This window comes from Pezoporus occidentalis, unplaced genomic scaffold, assembly GCF_034315485.1.
Source record: "Pezoporus occidentalis ecotype Australia unplaced genomic scaffold, CSIRO_AGI_Poc_V1 ctg67, whole genome shotgun sequence".
In the NCBI taxonomy this organism is placed as follows: Eukaryota; Metazoa; Chordata; class Aves; order Psittaciformes; family Psittacidae; genus Pezoporus; species Pezoporus occidentalis.
In genome coordinates this window covers 1,531,135-1,555,606 of record NW_026916019.1, presented here as the reverse complement: position 1 = coordinate 1,555,606, position 24,472 = coordinate 1,531,135, and the positions used below count along the sequence as shown (strand labels likewise).

Here is a 24,472-nt window from a genome sequence, read left to right as displayed (position 1 = left end):
CCTTTAATTAGAAGAAATTACTACAAAGAGACCAACTATTCAATCCTTTGGCAACCAGCAAACTGCTCTGTTCATATCAAAAGAAGACCTACAGCTTGATTACTTCGCAAAGAATTACTGTATTTTCACATACATGTGTCATTTAGACAACCTGAATTCCTTCAAATACAATGCTCCTTGACAACTTCTCATATAGTCTGCAAAAATATCAAAGCAAGTAGTTATCATGAAAGAGGAATAAGCCTCTAGAGGGATAAAAAGAAAGGTATCTGACAGGGAAAAAGAAAAACTTCGATAAATCTATTTTATCTGTAAAAATGTCTACACTGCAGGTTCTGTTGAACTAAAAAAGTTTGGTTTATTAGTTTTTAAATACCCCAGGAGCATTTCAGTAGCATTTTACTTTCTTGAAGATAAGACTGAAGAAGCATGAAGAAATATAAAAATATTATCTGCCACTGAGATGGGATTTCTTTCAGTAAGTATGTATTGACAGTGCAGTGCTATCAAACCCATAAGCATGCATCTTTACACCTTGGAAGTTTTCTGAAAAGCCGACTTAATGTTGTACTACTATCAGCCATAACTTCTTCTGGGCTTAGAAGTTAAAAACAAAAGGATGAGAAAGTGGGGCAAGTCATCTCAAAATACCAAGACAAAAACATCTCCAGTAACAAGCCATGATGATTCAGTTGCCTGTTTTCTTTCTCAGAATACTCTAATCTCAATTACTGGAGTCCAGCAAGAAGAACAAAGCATTAGATAACTAAGAGACTGAACAATCAAGAACTTTTAGAACCATTTTCCCAATGAAATAATCTGATATATATATATATATATATATATATATATATATATGAAAGCAGGACTGAATATATCTCTGAGAAAACACAGCAGAAACATCCAGTTTGTCAATGTCTTTCTTGTACAGGGGCAAAGCAGCAAAACCAGATGTGATATTACGTCTAGAGTAGATAGGATGTCTAAATGGGATGATCATTTCCATCAATCACCTGACTATATTCCTGTTCACACAGCCATGGATGGTATTAGCTGCCAGGGTACCCTGCTGGATCCTGCTCAATTGTTAACTTCTTTTCTGATAAAGACTAGAACCCCAAAGATTAAGCAACTGGATGTCTGGTACTCAAACAAACAGTCTAGCGTTGCTGCTCACTGCACTGTTCTGAAACGCTGGGTTTTGACACTTGTATCTCTAACCGTATCATCAACTGCAATTCATGCATTTTGTGTTAAATACAAAACTATTGCAAGCTCTTTAAAATGCATACAAAAACTCTAGAACTTCAGAGCATCCTGGAAGATCACTAAGAAAGACCTAGATTTGTCAGCAGGATATAAAGCATTCCCAAAACTTTCCTCTTAAAGAAATCTGGTTTACAGTTTTTATTTTATTTGGGCATGCTATTTGGATTTTGTCACTAGTTACTCTGAAGCAGCTCCAGTATGGCTCTGTTAACTGAGTGTTCATTAGCAGTTGTAGCCTATCTTTTGCTTTAGCTTAATCTAAATGCGTCTACTTTACGTATTCAAGGTTGCTCTGCAATGTGAAATGATGTGGGGACACACAAACAACCAAAAGTTTCACCTCAAAAGCATGCTCCTGATTCAAGCTAAAACACTTGCACTTATAGGTGCTTCCTATAAAAGTAAATATTGCCTGTTTAACACTTTTTTTATTAAGGCTGCCATGTCTACTAAAATATAGATATAAAATTGAAGCATATAATAAAACAGATATAGTCTAATAAACAATTACATCATTATGACTTCTGGTCTTCAGATATTGAGAACGAGGATTCATATGCCAGATGATATTGGTGCTGATAAAAACCATTTAAAAAAGCAGGGAAAATTATTATCCCCAAACCTCACTGCAAAATTAAGATTGATCATTAATACATATATATTAATATATACTCTTCTATAATGCCTAGACTTAGATTCAGATATCCTCAAACCTCAGAAAAAGAAGAATATAGATATGGTAACACCAAAGTTCTACTAAAAAAAAAAAAAACCACGCAGCCTAAATAATCTTTGAGTAAAAGCCTCAATAGACTAACAAGACACAGATTAGTTCATTCATAAGGATGCTACATAACACTGCACACAAATTTGAGATGTGTTATAATCTGACACTACTTGTATAATGCAGAACTGAGGTACAGATCACATACTATGAAAACAAGTCTTCCACAACTTACAAGAACAAATCAACACCGTATGCCTGCTGGAAGTTTATATGTAAATTATCACACCGCCAGAAGAATTAGTTCCACAACACTTACCTTCTAAGTCCCAGAAATCAGAATCACATAATAACAAGACTCCTACATACCATTACTAGCATCAGCTAACTGAAGAGCACCAGCCGAACTTACACAATGTATATAAACAACTCAGCAGAATGCCAATTCCTTCTGTTTTCTCCAGTTAAGTTGTCCAACATTCAAGACACCCACACCTATGAACATGCCTATCCATGTAAATGCTGGAATTGAAGTCAGCAGAATAAACCCTAATACAATGCCGTATTATTAATTTTTGCATCTAAATACTAAGGCAGTCCCTATTACGTAATGCATTTTCTGTGATTTTACTCTACTCGAGTTGATGGCTACAGCTGTGATACAGCATGAGTACAGGCCATTTTGTTCCTTACTTATTTTTACAGCTGCATTACTTTCATTAGTGATGACAACTCTTTATTATTTCACAGATTTGAGCTTAGCTGGACAAATTCGAGAAATAAAAGATAAATTGTGCTAAAACTTTTAACTCAGCACTTGTGAAGTTCTGAGCAGCTAACTGCCTGAAAAAGAGGTTATCTGGGTTAGGGAAAAAAAAGGGAGTTTTGCTTCTCTGACTTCCTTATTTTTATTATTTATTCATTCCAGGACGATCCTACAGATATTATCTACACACAAACTGTTTCTTCCAAAGATAATGGGACAAGATTTATTTACTTATTTTTTAATCTTTGAATAGAAGTTCTTCCTTTTTTATTCTAATGATAGTATAGTATTACTACTGTATTTTCTAGCATGGTTATTCAACTACATTAATCTTCTTAAATTCCTGCATTTTGTTGTTGCCTTTTTTTTTCCTTTCTTTTTTTGATAGGCACATATGTTGCAACGCATACAAAGTTTCTCTACCTACAGAGTTGGTTTTGTTTTTACATTTTGACATCTCTAAAAAGTGTCACATGACTAGTTTTAACTACAGTCATATATTTATTTCTTCACTTACAATCACTTTGTGGCCAAGATCAAGTTTTCTTGGCATTTATAATATATGAAAATTACAAGTCTAATCACATTTTACTCTACTGGGAAAACCGCACAGATCATAAACACAGGAAAGGGAAGTATAAGACATGCTCAGTTCTCACTGTTACATTACAAAGGATGAAGAAAAAGATGTAACAATGGCTTAACTTTGTTAAATCACATCCATCTTCACCCCTGAGGACCCATATCCTCTTTCAACTCAAAGTATTCTATGAAATGCCTAAACTCATATAAAACTGGTATTTTTCATTTATACCACCCTCTAGACTTTCTGATTTTCAAGACAGAGCACTTCACAATATATAATGTATTTTTAAAATCTCTGAAGACAAACAGTAAAATTCAAAAGAAGACTTTGACTTACATATATTTTAACAACAGATATTTCTTCAAACTTATTTTACTTCTACCTTATTAAAAGAGACACTTTGTTCCAGTGGATTAAGTGTGTTAGCAGCAGCAGCTGCAGCTGTAAGTTGTGCTGTGAGGGCCTGCAACTGAACAACAAGACCAGCATCCAGAGCTTGCAGTAGTGAAGGCTGCGGTTTCTGCTGCTGTATCTGCAGCGTCTGTATCAACTGCTGAAGCTAAAAGAGAAAAGATAAGAAATGCATTAAGCAAAAAGGTATTTTTTTAAAGCAAAAACCAAAACTAGTATTCTTCCCTTCTACTTAGGGGAAAAAAAAAAAAAAAAAAGACAGACCTCAGGAATGCAGTACCATCTAACCTATGGCTAATATTTCATCTTTATTTGTTTTCATTTATGGCAAATTTTGTTCCCACTTACTGGCTAATTTGTTTTCTGTAGCTGATAAGACATGCAGATGCTTCTTTCTCCTAACTTGCTCTGACAGGTTGCATGATGACCAGTCACCACTCAGGATTTCCTGCTTTCTAGGGTTCCCCCTCTTCTGTTTCTCCAGTTTGATTCCTTCTGACCTGAAAAAAATCTGTTAGCCTACTTCAGCTTCCTAAGGGCCCATGTATATTAGGAAAATCTGTATGCTGTAACATTTGTGTAGAGAAAGTAAATGCACTGTTGCAAGCTCCACTTTAAGCTAATGCAATTGGACTATATGAAGAGTTTGCACTAGTGTCTCTAGTCACAATGAAAAGTCTCATGCTGAAACTCAGGTTTGTGGTGACTGAATGCAATTCCTTTGTTCTATTAACAAAAGACAAAAAGCAAATTGACCAGCAACTGGGAATATAAACTGACATCCTTCAATGACACAGACTCTGGGCTCTACATAGGACTATCTCACGATAAAATTTGCCTAGATGCAATGCTAAACCAGAAACAGCCACTCCGGGGCAACAGATGTATGGTAACACCAAAGTATGTTACAGTAAAAACAAAGTATGGGTAACATCAAAAGATAAATGTTAAAACATACTATCTAAAAATAGCGTTGGGTGTTTCAAATATTATTTAAAAATAGTTTTGGGGGTGGTGATTGGAGTGGTTTGTTTTGAACAGAATTACCTTAACAAAAAAGTAAAGAATACTAATCCTACGGAAAAAAGATTTCTTAATGTACCATGGAATTAGCAGAAGCTGTCTTTTAACCTTCCAAGAAGTAAACCCCTGGAGCCTTACTTTTGGGGCAGTCTTGGAAAAAAAGTTGAGCAAATCCAGTCTCTGGATTCAAAGTCCCTGATTACCTTTACATTCATATTCTACCTCCTTGTAGGGTACCCCACTGATCTCTTTTGGGTTCAATCCCTCCCTTCTTACTACGGATCATCAGAAACTCTGCACAAGCTGATTACACTGATCGTCTTTTCCACAATGCATCAAAGATGTATGATCCTTTTTCAGGATTGTTTTACAGTGACCTTCTAATAATGTGAAACAACTCTTCCTGTTTTTTTAAAAACAATCATACAGACTCCTACAGCTGAGCCTCTGAAAATGCTTCCATTATTCTTCTACCTTTACTACAACACGTAAAGCTGAAGAGCTACCCTCTCTGTTCATGGCTGATCCACAGAAGATGAGCAAATATGGCTGGTCCACCTTGTTCACTGCTCTGAGTAGGAAGGAATCAAACTGAAGAAGCAGAGATAGAAGCCGCAGAGTGAGAAAATCCTGGGTAGTCACCATTTTTGCTGTTTTCACGTTCTTGCTGGTCACATCTTTTTCACTCTGCCCTCTCCTATGTCTAGACTTCCAACTTACCTACATGCACTCTCACACATAAAACACAATTTTAAAATGAAATCAAAGACTTTGGTGCCTGGGAAGGCGGCAGGTGGAGTGGCATGAAGAACAGGAAAAAAGAGACAGAGAATCAAAGCAAATGTTGCAGTTCACCTAACAATCCTAAAGATCTGCATGTACATATTTACAGTATATCCAGTTTGTCCCCACGCTTCTACTTAAGACCATATTTTCCCTCTCCCCAAATCCATTTTCTTCAATATTTTACCATTTTTAACAAAATATCCAATGTAATTTCTTTGTGATTTGCAGGTTTTAAAACTTTCATTCACTTCTCATCTGCATAATAGTTTTCTTTTGCTTCACCCTTTTTTTCTTTAAAATTACATTACTAACTTTCCACGCTTTCCAGTCTCACTTAACATCCTTTCCTTCTTCAAAAGCTATTCCTCCACATTTCACAAAGTGCATTCCATTCCACTTCTTAAGTGTACTGTAAAGACACAAAGTATCACTCAGTGTACAGGGTAACTGTCTACAAAATATTTACCTGTTGGCCTTGAGGACTCTGTAAAATCTGTGCAACAGCAGCAAGGGTATCTGTATTAGCAATCTGAGACACCCAAGGATCAGGTAAACTTTGCACTACATTGGCTGGAGTAACTGGAGTCACAGGTGTTCCTAAAAACCAGAAAATCCAATGCCAAAATATTTTAACATAGAGAACTAGAAACTGTGTTAGAAGAATGAAAAAAAAAAACAAAAAATGCTATTACTGAGAAAGAATTGTATTAACATCAGTTGAAACCATTTTTCTGACACACACATAGAGCACACAAAAATAACAGACTCTTATCAACATTTCTCAGGTAGCAGGATTACTGTAAGTGTAGTTCACAGCTCTTTCCACTACTGACCTATGGGGACTACTAACAAAAACATTGACAAATGCAAAATGAATAGATTTCACACAGTAATCAAAACCATTTAATGGAAACAATATATACCAAATGATAATTGTTAGTAATCTAATCAGTAACATCTGTTAGTCTAGAATTTGCTTGACTTGCACCTTACCCCAAGAGAAGCCTAAAGGATACTATTAGAAATTTTAACCTGCAGCAGCTGGATTCATGAGGATTGCTTATTGTAGCCTCTTTTTTTTTCCCTCAAGTGGAACACCGAGACAAAATCAGTAATCTGATAACTAGTTTAATGCCATAATCCAGAAGAATCCTCCATCCTCATAAATAGTCCTGCTTTTAGCTCAGAAACAGAAATATGCCAAAATGGATGCTAAGTGTAAATGACTAGATTAGCTGTTTTAAAGACAATTTACATCAGAATTTTAAAAAGCATTAGAGTAGACCTATGACTTCAGCAATTTCAACTAATCAAACTAATGACAATAAAAAACACTGAGCTAGAAGATGCAGTCAATCCAATCCATGAGCTGGAAATCTCACATATTTACAAACACCAACAAAAAGTAAGGTGCATTTGTCCACCTCACTGCTTTTCAGCAGTGTCAGCTAAAGGTGGGTGACAAGAGCAGGTCTGCATGTGCCAAAACCCAATTTCTATACGCAAAATACTCCCAATCTGGAATGAAAAAAATCTCCACAAGCAAAAAAAGTTGAAAAGCCAGCTCCCTGCCATCTGAGTAAGGAAGACAGAGCACAAAATTACCAAGTCTGCATGCACAGTAACGCTAACGTTTAGTAAAGAGGAACATACTCCATGAGCAATTTTTTGCCTACGATTCTCCAGCAGAGATCTCAGATCTGAAGGAGAAAGAAGTATGTCACCAGCTACAGTCTGTATTGTGTTTTTTTTTTCCCTTGAAATCACTGTCTGTTGGCCAGCACAAGTTAAAGGAGCACTCTCTTTTCATTATCCAGCAAGCTCAATGCTATGGATAGCAAAAAACTACTGATGTACTCTTTCGTTTCTCTCAGTTGTGGCACCACTAACAAAGACTGTATTAAGCCCTGTGTTAGGTTTTTAACTTGTCGGTGATCTACTGTTCTGACTTTAGAGAGCAAAACTAGGTCTTACTGCACTGTTACTCAACCTGAATATATTTATAATATATTGCTGGAAAGTAAGCACAGCAGGCTGCCTCTTGGTTTTGTCGTTTCCCTGATCAAGATGCTGGCTCTGTTTCTTTCTAGCATTTATTTGATTTGTATAAGGGAAACGTGTGACATTTTTCAGCATGTTAACTGCCAATGCACCAAAGCTGACACAAATGTTTTGATTCTAAGTATGGTTTTAACTCGTCCTCATTTACCTGGTGTATTGTTACTCATAGCAGCTGTAGTGCTGGGCAAGACAGGGGTCACAACTGGAGGAGGAATTCCTGCTGCCATATCCAAAAGAGGCTGAATAATTTCACTCTTGAACACATTATTCTTCTGCCATAAATTCAGCACTCTAACAATTTTACTCTAAAAGGAAGAAAGGATAAAAGAAGATCTGAGTCATGCTTATATTTCTTGTTATTATCAATTACGAAATTCTTAACTAGCAATGTCAATCCATCTAGACTGAAACACCTTTAAGTTTACAAACCATAAAAGCCTTAAGAACAGTTACACTGGATCACACCAAAGATGTCTAAGCTATGAACCTGAAGCTGACCCTAGGCAACAGTAAAGATACACTATGCATATAGTGACAGTCTTTTCTCAACAGAAAATTAAATATATTAAAGCCAAGCAAATGCATCTAGCTCTTCTGCACCTTTACTTTTAGAAGATGGTATGGAAGAACAATTGTTTTAAGTATTTTTAAGAATTATTAATAATTAAACAGAGGAATTACTAGTCTCAACTTTTATAGTCAACATATAGGAATGTAATTCTAACCTACCTATGAACCAAAATTCTTTATGTCCACTGAAATATATGCACATACTAATAAGACTCCTACATACATTTATTAGGAAAGTCGTCAACATTTTGCAAACTCGCTTGATAAACTAAGGAATTTAAAAATTTAAACTGGAACACAATTCCTACCTATTGAAATTACACTGCAACATTAAAAAAATGTGCATCATGGGTAAGAAAAAAAATCAAAATTAAGATTTCTTACAACTCCATTACACGTAACTCATTGTTCAGCTTGCATTTCTATTCCACTGTTTTGATCTGCTCCCAAATGTTTTCTTTTCTCAGCTTCACTTCTACCAAAAGGCAAGATTTTGCTTTATTTTGAAAAGCTGAATAGAAATATATGTGATAGTAAAAGATCCTTGCTTAGATGAGGGAACAGAAAGTTTGCTGTATCACAGAGAGCAGAAAGTTCTTTACAAGAGCTTATGTTTGCTGTCATAAAGATGATTTACTTATTTAAATTTTGTGCAATATGAACATAAGGTACTTAACCGCAGTGTTTAAAACAAAAAAAAAAACCACCTCTGTCTGCCCTGAGCTCCAAGACAATAATTAATAGTGAGAAATGATGAATTTTCACTGCATGGAAGATGCAGAGTTCCTTCTTCCATCCAGAACCAGAATATAAAACTACTGTGCCTCTGTATCTATCTCCCCACTGTACTTCTCATCACTGAGCCAAAGGAATCAGGGGGAGTTGTTTTGTTATTTTAAATAAAACGCTACTGTATTTCTGCTTGATTTAAAAACAAAACCAAATTTGCTTATATAAGGATAACTTGTGTTTCTCTGTCAGTCACACTTTTTAATCACATTAAACATCAAATTGCTAGAAAACAGGAACGTATCTTGGTATCTCTGACAGCATCAGCATAATTTTTTGCTGGGTTAGATATATGATAACTACTTTCACAGCAAAGACTTTCCTATAATACCGAATCCATACACAACACAGCAGCAAGACTTCATATTGTAAAATACATTTTCCCTAACTGAGATGAAAAAGATTCTACAAATGAACCTGACAGGTGCTTTACAAACAGATTTTGCTTTACTAACCCCCTTCACATTAAACATGTCTAATGTGATATTAGTTGCCATGCACTGAAATATCACAGCATAAGTAGTGCTATTTCTTACCCTACAATAAATTTACTATACTTTTTTTTAACCAGAAACTTACTGTGTACTTGCACCCACCCTTGTGCCAGATCTCCTTCGTCAATAAGTCAGGCTATTTCTGCATTAGTGCATTTCCCAGAGTAGTAAACCAAATGATTACACAAAACAAACTAATACTGCTTAAGGAATACAACTATATGAAGAAAAACATGTTAACTATCTTGTCTATTTATATATAAAACACTACAGAATAAAAGCAGCACACGTTGATCATGCAGATAACCTAAAACCAGACTGGAAAAATGTCATTTAACTTGATCTGTTCAACAGTATCTCAGAACTCAGTTGCAGAAGAGAAGACATTCACAGCAGTTTTTCCAACCACTTAAAATTTGCAAACCCTGACATACAGAGGTCCTAACTCCTCTAAAAAGGCAGGAATGTTAAAAACAACTCTAGGAGACATGCACTGGCTGAACTTGCCTTACTTAATCATCTTCTATGCATGCCTGGAGTTTCCAGATCTTTGATTGAAAACTACAGCTGTATGAATGCACGTGTATTCCAAGAATAACTTGTCTTCCTCTTCCTTCAGTGTTCCCCCTCACTCACTACTTCACTTAATGACCCTATTACACAAATTTATGTGGAGGATAAAGCTTATAGCATTTCCCATCTTTTTGTAATTTTTCAATTCAGTAAGAAGAAACTCCAGCTCTTTTAAGATTAGTGACAAATGTAAAGGAAGTTAAACTGCCTGAACACGCTGCTTATTTCCAGCCAATCTATTATAAAGATAATTTGGTAGCGGTCTTGACTACTGTGGTCCAAGGGAACAGCTGAACTATTTAAGTTCAGCCTTATTCAGTTGTTGGCTGATTCAGTATCAAAGGAAAGATAACTTTTAAGATATTTTGTTTCTCTTCTATTGCTCCTTCAGTCCAAAACAGACTATCTTGCACTGAAGATACTGCTGCCAAGAAAGATGTCTATTCCTTGACACTATAAAAAACCTGCTTGCTCATTTTTTCATTGAAGAGGGGAAGAAATCAATAAAAGTCTGACTATAAATCCCTGTTCTACCACATGCCCACTTAATTTTTCCCTCCATCAAAATACATTAACTTGAATCGACCTGGTCTTCTTGGAAACCTTTCCAAAAGTCTAACTAATCTAATGGAAGTGTCTTCCCCCATCCCTACACTCAGACAAGCAAAATCAAAGAAATACATATAAACATGTAAGTCTATAATTAGGTCCAATCTAGCAAGCAGAAAGCAAGATCAAAATCTTTCTTCCTCACAGATAACATGCTAAAGATTGCCTTAATTAGAAAAATCTGTAAGTGGTTTACCTTATCATCCCCAGGACAACGGTACAAGTTCTGGAAAGTGCTGATGATGTTATTACTGAACCTTGGAGCAAATACATCCTTTTCTTGTCCAAACTGATGCCGGGACTGTCTCACAATGGAGTCAATGACATACAGACCAGGTACCTTGTATTCCGGTTTGCACTACAAAGAATGGTAATTTAAAATACACATATGTGAAAAATAACAAAAAACACTGATGGCAGAACAAGTGTGATCAGTCCTCTTTAATTTTTAAACAAGGCAAAGTACTAATAAAATGTTCTCTATTTAATAAATTCTCCTGAAAGATTACACTCACTCAAAACCAGCCAGCCTTAATATTCAAGTTATCACATCTATATGTATTCTGCAAATACGTAAATGGTTTAAAATCTATTTCCTACCACTAAAAAAATAACATTTTAGAATCTAGCTATTAAAAATTAGCACACAAACCACACAGCCTTTTTAAACGCGTACATCTTTTTTAAGAAAACAGAATAAAGCATGGCCGAATTCTTAGCAGTACATTGGTATTAGCTGTAAGTACAATTCAAAATATTTCAGTCCTTCTTTATGATCAAAGTCAATATTAAAGTTAACATTCACTTACTTTACATTTAATTAATGCTTGGCATATCCTCCCCTTGCGAAAAAAACCCCACATATTTATGTGGGCATCTGTTTGTTTGAGAATATTTAGTGATACTGGTCTGGAAAACTTGTGTAATTTATGAACAGCATGGTATTTATAAAGAATGTCTGCTAACTATACTAATTACTTAGTTAATTTTACTTAACAAGTAAAGTTAAAACTTTTGTGTTTTAATTGCAAAGTAACTGCACCATAAATAACTACTGCTAAAAGTTTTAAGACAGAATGAAAAGCAGCACAAAGACATAACGAAGTCATTACCAGAATGGCGACTGTACCTATATAGTTATACTATGACATAGATTTACTTCATGAATATTGGTTGTATACACTTACCACACAAGGTACTAGGGAAACATGGGAAAGTACACCCATTCCCTCTCTGGTCCACATAGTCTATAAACATATTATGCAATACACTAAATTCATAATCTCTAATATAGTGTCAAACTATTCAGACTATTAATTTTATTATAGCCTACATACAAACTTCCTTTTCTGAAAAGTGCTGATATGCTAACATTTGCAACCTTGATAAAGCATTTATTTAGGATCTAAACATGGTTCAGTGTTAACTATGGCATTCCTTATTTTTAAGGATGTGTGGTGTGCAGCATCCTCTTAAGAATAAATGTGCATTATGAAATTACAAAATTAAAATCTAATAGGATATAGTAAACTGTCTTCAGATAATAACCTCAATGTACTGTAGCTATTGAAAAGTTAAATTACCAAGAGCATTCCTGATACAGACCTGTATACAATTTTTCACAATATTCAAATTAATAAAAGGCACAGATATTTAATATGAAAACTCAGCAAACATGTCAAATGGAGTATTTAAAAACATGACATATACAGAAAGAAAAAATATTATAATTAATAATATATCTCATAAAAAAGGATAATAAAAGTTAAAACATAAACAAGAGTTACAGCCAGGGCAGTGAGCCTGCATATCCCTAATCTCAGATGGACATTTTTCATAACAAATGTGGAATATCAGTAGATGTTTTCCACAACAAAATTCTCAGTGGATATTTTTCATAACAAATATTCACTTATTTTCTGAGTCGGTCTAAGCAATAAGATAATTTGATTACTCAAAGGATTTATTCAAGTCTTGCTCTCACAGTGGAATATCCTTACATATATGAAATGTGGTCATTAGACCTGTGAAATGTTTTGACAGAGAATAGAACAGCCCAGTGAGTTAAGTGTCACAAAACAAAGAATGTCACAGGCAATTATTTCACCTGGAGTTTCAGTAACCTCATGAGATTAATTCTGAAGAAAGAAAATACAAAGAATCAACAGTAAAATAACTGAGAGAGTACTGATAGCACTCTGGACAAGTCTATGGCGTATTTTAACAGAAGAGTCAGTATCTTGAGCTTTAACTTGAAGTGACTGCTTCCAGAAAAAATAATCCAATTATCTTCCAAACATGAGTAAGTCCATGAGTATCAAATAGCTAGCTTTCATCTGCTGATTTCCAATTCTACTAAAATAGGAACTTACTATTATATGATGTTGTTCATAAATTGAGTTTCACTCAATTGTTCATGAAATACTGGAAAAAAAAACAAACCACAAACAAACAAACAAACAAAACCCCCAAACCCCAAGACAAAAAAAACCATCAAGCCCACTAAAGGGAAACATCTAATCCAGTGATCATTAACAAGATTATCAGTAACAACATCCACCTTCCTTCTCCAACCAGCAATGAACAGTGCAGAACTCCCTCATCAAGTAGTACTAGACACTGAACACAAATGTACTCTTACTAGCTTGTGGAAAGGTCACGAACAACCAGTCCATTTCCTGACAAATGGTCATGCTTTCATTCAGAGGATAAATCTCCCATGCCTCTGAATACAGAATAATCAATCACAACCATCACAACAAAAAGCAGTATTTGGAACTTGGGCAATTCCAGATTAATTTTAGCACATGGAACTGCAAAGTGCTACCAATCTGAGAGGGGTAAGATGTACACCTGCTCTCATTCTCCTGTGTTCACCTGTAGTATTAACCAAGGATCAGAGGTTATCAATACCACTTTTTAGAGGTGGAAGAAGTCAGAGACAATGCCCTAAAAGACAACTACTTAACAAAACACTAGCAGTGATGGTAAACTACCAGTCTTTGCTACTGCCATGAAACATACATATGATACCTTTTCCACATAGGACTGATGTGCCAGTACCTAAATAATTAATTCATGAACTGTTCTGAGACAGTTAAAAACACCAGGCTGAAGTTGAACCCTGCTGACACTGTTCAACCACTGCCAAAAGCCACTGCACCATGCACTGGGCACCAAGGAACAAAAGGTAGTGAGAAAGACAGGTTACTGACACAGAGAATCCAGACTGCATCATAAAATAGACAACAGAAGAAAAATTGCATCCAATATTGCAACATTAACAGACTAACTTCTCTAGCTTGTTTGTCAAAATAAAAAGGCAATTTGATCATAATTTACTCCTATTTACAGAAGGAGAAAGATTCAGTACTAAAATGACCAACTAAGCAATCAGGTACAATGCAGACAAGGAAGGAAAACTCACAAATTGGAATCCATGCTTTTCCAACTGGAGGTAACACGCAGTTTTACCCAAGAATATTAATTATTGCAAGAAAACAAAATGCAATAAGATTCTCTGTTATTCAGAATCCTTAAATTAATCCTGTATCTTCTCAAAAAGTAATTCCAGTCTAATCATACAAATATTTTTTTGTTTTAAATTACTAGCAGGAACCACAAACTGAAATGCTACATCTCCTGCTACACAAAAGATAAGGCTGAATGGTCATCTTCCCTTCAGCTTTAAAAACCTGGCAGAACAGCAACAGTAGCTGTCACTCGCCAAAACACTGTCAATTCTTTTGCAGTTTTCTGTTCACATGGGCCACCCTGACAGCCTCTTGTAACATTAAATGAATACATACAGAAGTAGTCTTAAGACATTATCTACAGTCATTGAGATCAAAGTATACCACACATACAAAATGAGGACAAAGTATTGTCTTTCTGCATCATGGGTCAGCTACTGATTACAAGAAGAAACTGAATGTGACTAAAAACTAAACTAACATGTGATAAAAATACTAATCTATGTGTACCTAAGCCCTAATTCTCCTCAATACTCTGTAATCCAAAATGAAGAAATTTTTCTCAGTGCTAACATAAAACACCCATGACTGACATACCTTTTGAATGAATTTCTCAACACTCTGTACAACGTGCTTGTAGAACTGAAAAATAAAACAGTATTTCAGAGGAGAAAAACTCAAGATCCGTGTATTTGTTCAAGTCATGCAATATTGACAGTAGAACCAGAAACAGAAACATAGCAATCCAATACCTACAGCTGAGTTTGCTGTCTTCCTTAGAACACTGAACAGCATACAAAGAAAACTCTCACTTTTTCTTGCCTTCTGAAGGTTTTTTACACTGCATTTTTTTAATAACATGCACTTCTTTAGTGAGAACTAAGAGAATAACATAACTGTTCCTTCAAAAACATGGTTATTTCATTGTACACGACTGAAGATGTTAACCTAAAGTTATTAAGTACAGCATGTACTTCCCTATGTTTATTTTCCAACTGTTCATTTTAATAACCTAAAAGCATGAGTACAGGAAGATAGGAAGACCTTATAGCATCCATTGAATACTTCTATTTTTTTAAGTTGACCTGGCCAGGTTTTTTTATGGGTTTTGGTTGGGGTTTGGTGGTGGTGGTTAGTCAGATTTTGCAACTTTTTTAGGTGTGGTTTTGTGGTGGTGGTGGTGCTTTTTGGTTTTTTTTTTTTTGTTTGGTTGGGGGGGGGGCTTATATTTTGTTTTGTTGGTATTTTTTTTTAATCTCACATATCACAATGGCCCTGTATCACCCCAATAACTACCTTACACAAATATTGTAACTGAAATTATAAGAGAGGAAGCAGGATTTCCAAGTTAAGCAGATGATAAAACATTTTGGTACCATGTAGTTGTTTAATTTATAGAACCATTTACATCGTTTACTACTCCTTTATGTTTAGTGCAAGTTTTCACATTTTCATTATACTGCAATACACAAATTTTAATTTATGTAGGCTCCTCTTATTTAAGAATGCCAATGAATTTCACTCTTCCATCATCATACTGTCATGGTTTAAGCCCAGCCAGTAACTCGGAACCATGCAGCTGCTCACTCACTCTCCCCCTTTTTCTCTCCTCCCTGCTCTCAGAGGGATAGGGAGGAGAAACAAAAGAATGCAAATCCCATGGGTTGAGATAAGAACAGTCCAATAAGTAAGGTATAATACAAAACCACTATTACTACTATTAATAATAAAGGAAATAACAAGGGGAGATGTCCTGGGTTCAACAGTAGCAGTCATTTTTCTCCTTCCTAGTAGCTGGTGCAGTGCTGAGTTTTTGACTTTCAGCCTGGGAACAACACTTATAACACTGATGGTTTTAGTTCCTGCCCAGTAATGTTTACTCTGACCAAGGACTTTGTGAGTCTCATGCTCTGCCAGGCAGGAGGGGAAGCCAGAAGGAAGCAAAGACAGGACACCTGACCCAAACTAACCAAAGGGGTATTCCATGCCACAGTACATCATTCCCAGTATATAAACTGGGGGGAGTTACCTGGAAGGGGTAGACCACTGCTCGGGTCAGGCTGGGTATTGGTCGGCGGGTGGTGAGCAGTTGTATGCTCTCCCCTTGTTATTTCCCTTATCATTATTATTATTGGTGGCAGCAGTAGTGGTTTTGTGTTATACCTTAGCTACTGGACTGTTCTTACCTCTTACATTCTTCTGATTCTCCTCCCCATCCCTCTGGGAGCAGGCAGAAGAAGAACTTGGGGGGAGAGGAGTGAGCAAGCAACTGCATGGTTCTGAGTTACCAGCTGGGATTAACGGCGACAGGTGAGAATATAAAACTAAAAGGGGAAAAGAAAAAAACAACAAACACAAGTTATGTACAATACAATTGCTCACCACCTGCTTATCGATACCCAGCCTGACCCAAGGAGCGATCTGGGCCTTCCGGGTAACTCCCCCAGTTTATATCCTGGGCATGATGTGCTGTGGTATGGAATACCCCTTTGGCTAGTTTGGGTTAAGTGTCCTGTATCTGCTCCCTCCCGGGTTCTTGTGCCTCTCCTCACTGGCAGAGCATGAAACTGAAAAGCCATTGGGGTAAGCATTACTTAGCAGCAATTAAAAATATTGGCATGTTACAGCACTATTCTCAGACTAAAGCTGAAACAAAGCACTGCATCAACTACTACGGAGGAGAGAAATAACTGTTACAGCTGAACCCAGGACATACTGCTCTCTCCCCAAACTACACAAAACACCAATTTTAATTATCTAAAAACACATCTGCATTTTCAGCAGAGGAATGTACATAAGAAGAGCGCAACCTCATGACTTTTTCGCTTTTATCCTATCCTCTTTTTTACCTCTCTAGTTTTAAGTACTTAACACTAATGGCATACTTCATCACTTTTTAGTGCTGTCTCTGCTGCTCCACTACTGTTTGGCAATTAGTTTTACTTTGTGGCAAGAAAAAGTCTTAAGAATAATTTCTATTCAGGCAACATAAAAAATAAAACCTATGAACAACACCCGCGAAAACGTACGTTAAGAATTTACAAAAATGAAATAAAACTTAAAACAACTATATTGATCCAAAGGCACACATCTTAGATTTTAGGGTGGACAGAAAGGGGCAGATTGTAGTTCTATATTTATTCATCTGTTCTCAGGCAACGTGTTTCCTTTTTAAACCGAGGAAAAAAAAAACCAAACAACTGCCTTTCAGATCCGACTGAAGAATCAAGCTGGTATAATTCTTTCTCACATATGACAACCAGCAAATGAAAGTGACACGACACATTAAGCCTTATGTTGCACTCCTGAAACTCCCATCACTATAACATTTGATCATAACTTGGAAGTTATATACACTACAAAGGAGGTGGAAAGTTCTGAAGCAAGTTCTTTAAGCTGTTCAGTTATTTAAACACAGATGAGAAACTGAAAGGAAGCCAAAAGAAGTTAGACAAGTTCTTACCTTTATAGCCTTGATTGCTGCCTTGGTGATCTGTGTCATTTTAGCTTTAGAAATGGGTGGCTTATAATCATTTAGTGAGTACAACTGAAAAAAAAAAAAAATTAAACAAAACCCAGTTATCAGAAATATATTCTGCAGTTGCAAGCAGTATAAAAATACACTATTTTTCCAGAAGAAAATGTCACTTTTAATTTTCATAGGATTTTAAGCATATATTACACCAGAAAAGGCATCCCTAATTAAAAATAAAAAATGCCCAATAAAAATTAAGATCCAACATTCTTAAAAGGTAAGAAGTTTTTCTTTGCAATGGTCACTATATACCTAGTTTTATTAGTACTAAATACAGCAGACACCTGCAGGTAAAGTTACAAAGGAAATACATATAATATGCAAATACAGTAGCTCTCATTTTTTGTTTCTAGGGAACCTAATATACTTGACTACCTTTATGGAAGCATAACAGAAGCTTAACCAAATATTTACTATATTCATCACTGTATGCCTGCTGAATCAAATCCTTTTGTTTTCCATTAAACAAAAACATGTAGCCCAGTGAGAATGAGCATGTAGCAATTTTGCCACTTAAAACCACAGAAATTGAAAAAGTACAGATTTAATTAATTCACTGTATTTACTTAAGAGTATTACAAATGCTTAAGCAAAAATCCAGCTGGGTTCTCCATTTTAAACACAGCTTTGTAGCTTCATTAACACCTAACAACCAGACCAGCCACAGTACAGAGGTAGCAGAGTTTAGCAACAATTTTCTCCCCGGATGCAGTAATAACTCTATTCTTTTTACTAGTACATACACCTCCCAGCAGAAGCAATCCAGGATGACAGATATTCATCACAAATTTGCTACCTTGTGAGAACTGTGTATGAACTAACTTCATAGCTATGACTGATAGGTGGTAATTGTAAACAACTCCTCCCTTCACACTGAGTCAGGACTCCATCATCCAAGGCTATTTACTTAGTGTGAAAACTTCTGATTATTCACAATATACAGCTTTGAACAATACACTGTTCTTTTCTCCATCAATCCTAGGTGTTAACAGACAAGGGACTGTCTAGCATTTGCTGCTTCCATACATAAAAGAAGAATAGACACAAAATGCCAAACCCGTTTTGATATTCCTGATCAAATTTACATTTTATTTTGGTTTACAACACATATTTAGAAGCATGTTTGCTCAAAAATGAGAAACCTGACAATGGGAATGACCATCCATAGACCATTTTTTATTTCCTTCCTAAAGACAGGAAGAATTGAAGGCTTTCCATAAAACGGTCATTGAAGCAGAAATAAAGCCAAAGTAACAGTCTGCTCTTCTACTACACACCCTCAGCAATGCAATGTATTGGAATAGATTAATATCCACACAGATATTAACAATAAATTTATTTATTGAGATTTATTCAACCTCAGAAAACATAATTCATATTTGTTTACATTTGACAAGGTAAAATGTAACAGTAAACAGGATTAGACAGTAGAAAGGATAAAACAATCTTAAATACAGGTCATGCTGACCATGATTGTAATAGTGTACCACTCCAAAGCTAACAAGTAGATACTCTTCAGTCATATTTGAGTTTCCAAGATACAAAGAATTCTCCCTGCAAACATGAGATGCTTTTTTTTTTCCTATCTTTTCCTGTTAAAAATAGTTTTAACTAAAACGTCATATAGCTATCAAAAGAAAAAATGAAAAAAATTGGTTTGACCAAGCCTAAGTATCTGTCTTCTCAGCTTGAAAGGATTTCCATTAAAACAGTGAAATTATAACAAGTTCACAGCTAGACATCCACTTTTAAAACAACTGTTACTACTTCTCAGTAATGCTAATTACTGTTGCAAAATATTCTACATTACTTCTTACACAACAAAAAAGCAATATGCCTCCAGAATTCAAATGTTTAAGTACTCTTCAACACCACAGGGGAAAGGGAGAAAAGAGACAGAAAATGAAGAGTCTCCTATCAGTTTCTTCTCTGTTTTATACTCGTAGCTCAGTGTTCAACTTCCAGTTACACACAGGTGATTTACAAAATCACGGGTCACTCATCCTGGCTATTGGCTTTGCTGAATGATATGCAACTACAGCCCATCTACTTCTGGGGCCACTGCAGTGCCAGAAACGTTTTGGTTACATTCAGACAGCGCCTTAGCAGAGTCAGTTTGGGCATTCCTGGTCAGCACTCTCAAAACCCAAAACATTAGTAAAAGCAACTCACAGAGCAAGTATGAAATTAGCCTAGATTCAAAAAGCCACTTTGCCAATCCAAAAACAGTCCCAGAAGAGACAGGCACAGTAGCTCCTTCACCTGTGACATACATAGCTACAAGGCAGAACCGCTGACTCACAAAGATATACTGGGACCACACCTGACCAGTGCATCAACTTTGAAATGATCAGGACAAAAAGGGGACGGGGCAATTCAAAGCATCAAAAAAGCTACAACACAGTGCTGAGAAACATGGAAGTGGACATGAGTGATTCTGAAGCATCAGTGGTGTGCAGTCAGATACTTTAGGACCACACGTCCAGATTACGCCAAAACCCAACAGGGTAACATGGGTTGTTGCCAGCATCCCATTATTTTCCTCCAGGTAACAGAGAGGCAAGTTTAGCATTAAGGACAGATAATGCAACCTAGAAAAAGAAAAAATGAACCAAAAGAAACAGCAAAATAAAGAACACACTTCTATAAACGTAGGCTTTTTGGACAATGCATACAATGTTTCAGGTTTTAACAGCCATTTAAAGGAAAAACACAAATCCTAAATTTAACCCCTGGAAGATGCAAAAGGGGGGGGGGGGATTCTATTTGTAGAAGCTTTTCATTTCCCAAAAATACATTTTGTTTTAAGAAATACATTCACTTGGAAAACTGGTGATTTAGGTCTGTCAGTGCACAGCAGAAGTCCAAAGAAGCAGTATTTGTACAAGGGCAAAGTGAGGACATGGTGCAAAATACCTACTTGCAATTTTACAACATTTAATGCAACACTTGCTTTTAGGGAAAAAATAAAAATAAAAAATATTCAAGTTTCTCTACCAAATTAAATAATGTGGCATTTCTTAAAATATCTTAACTCAATCTTTCGGTATTAAACAGAATTTACTTCCATAAAATACAGGCATCCCCAGCATAGTTTGATCCAAATTAAAGAGGGACAAGAAAACCCCCCACTTTTCTGAATGTAGATACTGTAATATGCACAAACATCTTTCTCAATACCTACTGACAGCACACATATTCTTAGCTCTATCTTCAGCAAATTTATACATTTATAAGCAGTTATCCAACCCCAGTTAGAAACAGAATACTTTAGTTTGGAAGGGACCACTAAAGACCATCTAGTTCCACTCCACCTGCCACAGGAAGGGACACCCATCCAACCTGGCCTTGAACACTTCAGGGACAGGGCAGCTACAGCTTCCCTGGCCAACCTGTGCCACTGCCTCACCACCCTCACAGTAAAGAACTTCTTGTATCTAATCTAAATCTACCCCCTTTTAATTTAAAACCATTACCCCTTGTCCTATAAAGCTTTGATAGAAAGTCTCTCCATCTGCATTCTTCTAAGCACGCTTTAAGCACTGGTATGCCTCAGTAAGGTCTCCCTGAATCTTCCTTTTCTCCAGGCTGAACAATACCAACTCTCTTCACCTCTCTTCATAGGAGAGGTACTCCAGTCCTCCGATCATTGTCATGGCCCTCCTCTGGATCAACTCTAACAAGTCCATGTCTTTCTTATGCTGAGGATGCCAGAACTCGATGCAGTACTCCAGGCGGGGTCCTGCAGGAGGCAGTAGAAAGGAAGAATAGCCTCCTTCAGCCTGCTGGGCACATTTCTTTTTATGCAGCCCAGGATACAGCTGGCTTTCCAAGCTGCAAGCTCACATCGCTGGGTCATGTCTCTTTTTTAATCTAGCAACATCCCAAACTGATCTCCACAGGGCTCCTCTCAATCCATTCATCACCCACTCTCTTCAGACACTGGTGACTGCACTGCCTTGGGTGAAGGACCCTGCACTTTGCCTCGTTGAACTTCATGAAGTTCATGTGGGCCCTCTCCACAAGCCTGTTGCGGCCCACCTGGATAGCATCCCTCAAGCATATCAATTGAACCACTCTGCTTGGTGTCATCTGCAAACTTGTTGAGGGCACTCTCAATCCCACTGTCTATGCTGTTAAATTAAGATACTAAACACTACTGGTCCCAGTATGGATCCCTGAAGGACTGATCTGCATCTGGACATAAGAGCCATTAACTGCAACTCTCTGGGCCCTGCCATCCAGCCAACTTCTTAGCCATCCAATAGTCCATCCATCAAACCCACCCATTCTCCTGCTAGGCTGGTTAGAGGAGCAAGATTTTGATGCCTCTCTAGTAATGAAAACTTTTTTAATCTAGCATAGATGATGAAAGACAGTGGGCCTTTAAAGAACTCTTTAAACTTAGTTAATGCAAAATAACTGCTATTTATTCAGGATTGTAAAATACTAAAATAATGAGTTAAAAACAGATATTTTTGGTTTTAATATCTGTGCTTACATTCTGGCTCATTTTTTCCTGTATGGCCTTTTGTACAAATGCTTAGCCAAAACAGTTTGTTATAATTATTTCCTCATCATGCTTTTTTATAAGGCATTCATGCTCATTGGCAGAAGATAACTGCTTGCCCTCATGTAACAGAAGCCTTGAAAGAAACTAACAAAAAATGGCAACATCACTAAATAGTAAAGTCAGGGAAACTATGTGAAATATAATAAGGCAATCAAGTTTCATAAACAAACAGGGAAACGCATAAAAATCAGCCCTTTTCAAAAGGGAGAAGGAACAGCAGATCTATTAGTGCTCCTCCAGGGCAATCAATGCACAGGAGAAAAAGCCCTACAGAAAAAGGGTCCTCCACTTCTCTTTTTAGATCTACACATTGTGGAAAAACTGTGGAGTCTTCCCATACCAGAATCCTCCTCAAGTGTGTTTATAAAAAGGTTAAGAACAAGCTCACAATGTGAAAAATAATGAAGTGCTAGGATGGAACGCAAGAATGAAAGATCTAGTCATTGTGATGCATTAATTCTCACATAAAACAGCCTCAGTCTTGTAGTTCTGAGACAGTAAAAGCAACATGAATTTCTGACAAGGGTTCCAGGGGAGAATTAGGAAACAACAACAGAGTTCAGTTCTTATAGCAGAAAAGAATTAGTGAGCACACAGATAATTAGTGAGCACACAGATAATTCCATCCAGCTGTTAGAAAAGCCACATCTCAATCCATTGTCCTTCTCTGAAAGAATCGATGGGCGTGAATTTCTTTCAAGGCATCAACTCAGTAAACCAGAAAAACCTCAGTAGTAAATGCCGCAAATGGACTTTCAGAACCACAACATTATTTAAGCTAACCTAGAGGGTGTTTAATCTCTCCATACTTCTGGAATTTCTGCCCTCCCCTCTAATCTCCAAGGCTGGCATGAAATCATTAGGGATAATGAAAATTATGGAGAAGCTTTTAAGTGAAGAACAAAGCTGGCCAGGACTCTTCAGCCTGTAAATACTGTTACTAAAGGGATGGCAGACATCAATACAATCTGAGTAGTGGAGATCAGCTGGGAAGGAGGGACTGGAGGAGTGCACCAAAGCAGATAAGCAGGGAGTGAGTGCCAGGCAGGTGAATATGGCTCCAGATTGCCTGACATGATTTTCCTGAGCCTGGGAGGGCAGCTCTGGCATGTCTTGGAGTGACCTGACACACTCCTGAACTGTTACCAACCTTGACATGTCTGCGCCCAGATGTCATAAGGAAACACACTCACAATTTTTAACAAATGTACAAAATACAGTTAGCTATCTGTATCCTAGTATAAAATGCAGCGCTCAGTTTAAAAGAACTCACTCGAAGCACGAGCACATCAGGCAGCTGCATTTTTTCTCCACAATAAAAGCACAGTTCATTTAAGAGGGTCCAAAGTGAAAAGCTGCAATCTTCAAGTGGCAAAAAACAAACCCAAAACAAGTTTCAGAAGTTTCAAAGCATGCTAGTCACATTTACAATACAAACTGGAAGAAGAAATCAAAGGGACAGACACAGAAACCATTATGCAGACTTCAAAAAGCATGCTTTATGGCTCTGCTACCATTGATTCTGTGAAGAGTCAAGAAAATCTGCTTAATTCTACTCACTAGCCATTTACCTGCTTTTCTGGATAAACATAAACCCACGGTGGGGGGAGGAGATTTAAATTAGACATTAAGAAAAATTCTTCCTTATGAAGCTGGTGAGGCGCTGGCACAGGCTGCCCAGAGAACCTGCGACTGCCCCATTCCTGGAAATGACCCAGGCCAGGTTGGATGGGACTGTGAGCAACCTGGTATAGTGGAAGGTGTCCCTTCCTGTGGCAGGTGGGGTGGAACTAAACGACCTTTAAGGTCCCTTCCAAGCCAAACCATTTTCTATGATTCTATACAAAACAATTGCCTCAAAAGACAAAACTGATCAGTATTTAAGGTGTTTGGTCACTGCTGATAGCTACCTGACCATCAACAAAACCTGTTTTCTCTAGTTTTCTTGGGTTCACATTTGGACGGAGTTATATTCTGAAAGTATTTGCACTATTTCTTATGTGAAAAATCAGTAAGTACAGAAACTTGCTTTTGTAATTTGAGGCACTGCTGTAGTGAGCACCACACTTTGGAATCTCTTTTTAAAATGTATGCTAAAAGAATAAATATTTCTCTCCAAACACTGCACAGCTGTCACCAATTGATGATACATACACATATCAAAATATAATTTAAAAACACCAACATAGAACACACTGTTGGATCAATTCTCCCTCCTCCCCCTCTCAGT

At 36.8% G+C, this 24,472-nt stretch overlaps 1 protein-coding gene across 9 annotated transcripts in view; it reads right to left on the bottom strand.

Annotated features, from left to right (window-relative positions):
* The window catches only part of SCAF8 (SR-related CTD associated factor 8), a 94,299-nt gene that overhangs the window by 54,024 nt on the left and 15,803 nt on the right, over positions 1-24,472 (bottom strand). For 7 of the 9 annotated variants that reach the window (XR_009968923.1, XR_009968925.1, XR_009968924.1 and 4 more), the window contains exons 2-7: positions 17,598-17,681; positions 14,732-14,776; positions 10,858-11,019; positions 7,775-7,931; positions 6,032-6,162; positions 3,728-3,904 (exon numbers count right to left, since the gene is read on the bottom strand). Coding sequence is in view for 4 of the 9 variants with exons in the window: in XM_062640875.1 (XP_062496859.1) it covers positions 3,728-3,904; positions 6,032-6,162; positions 7,775-7,931; positions 10,858-11,019; positions 14,732-14,776; positions 17,598-17,681 (756 nt within the window). In the remaining 5 variants the exon portion in view is untranslated. Of the gene's footprint in view, position 1; positions 173-3,727; positions 3,905-4,104; positions 4,223-6,031; positions 6,163-7,774; positions 7,932-10,857; positions 11,020-14,731; positions 14,777-17,597; positions 17,682-24,472 lie in introns of those variants that run through there. The other 2 variants (XM_062640880.1, XM_062640881.1) reach the window with 2 other exon arrangements.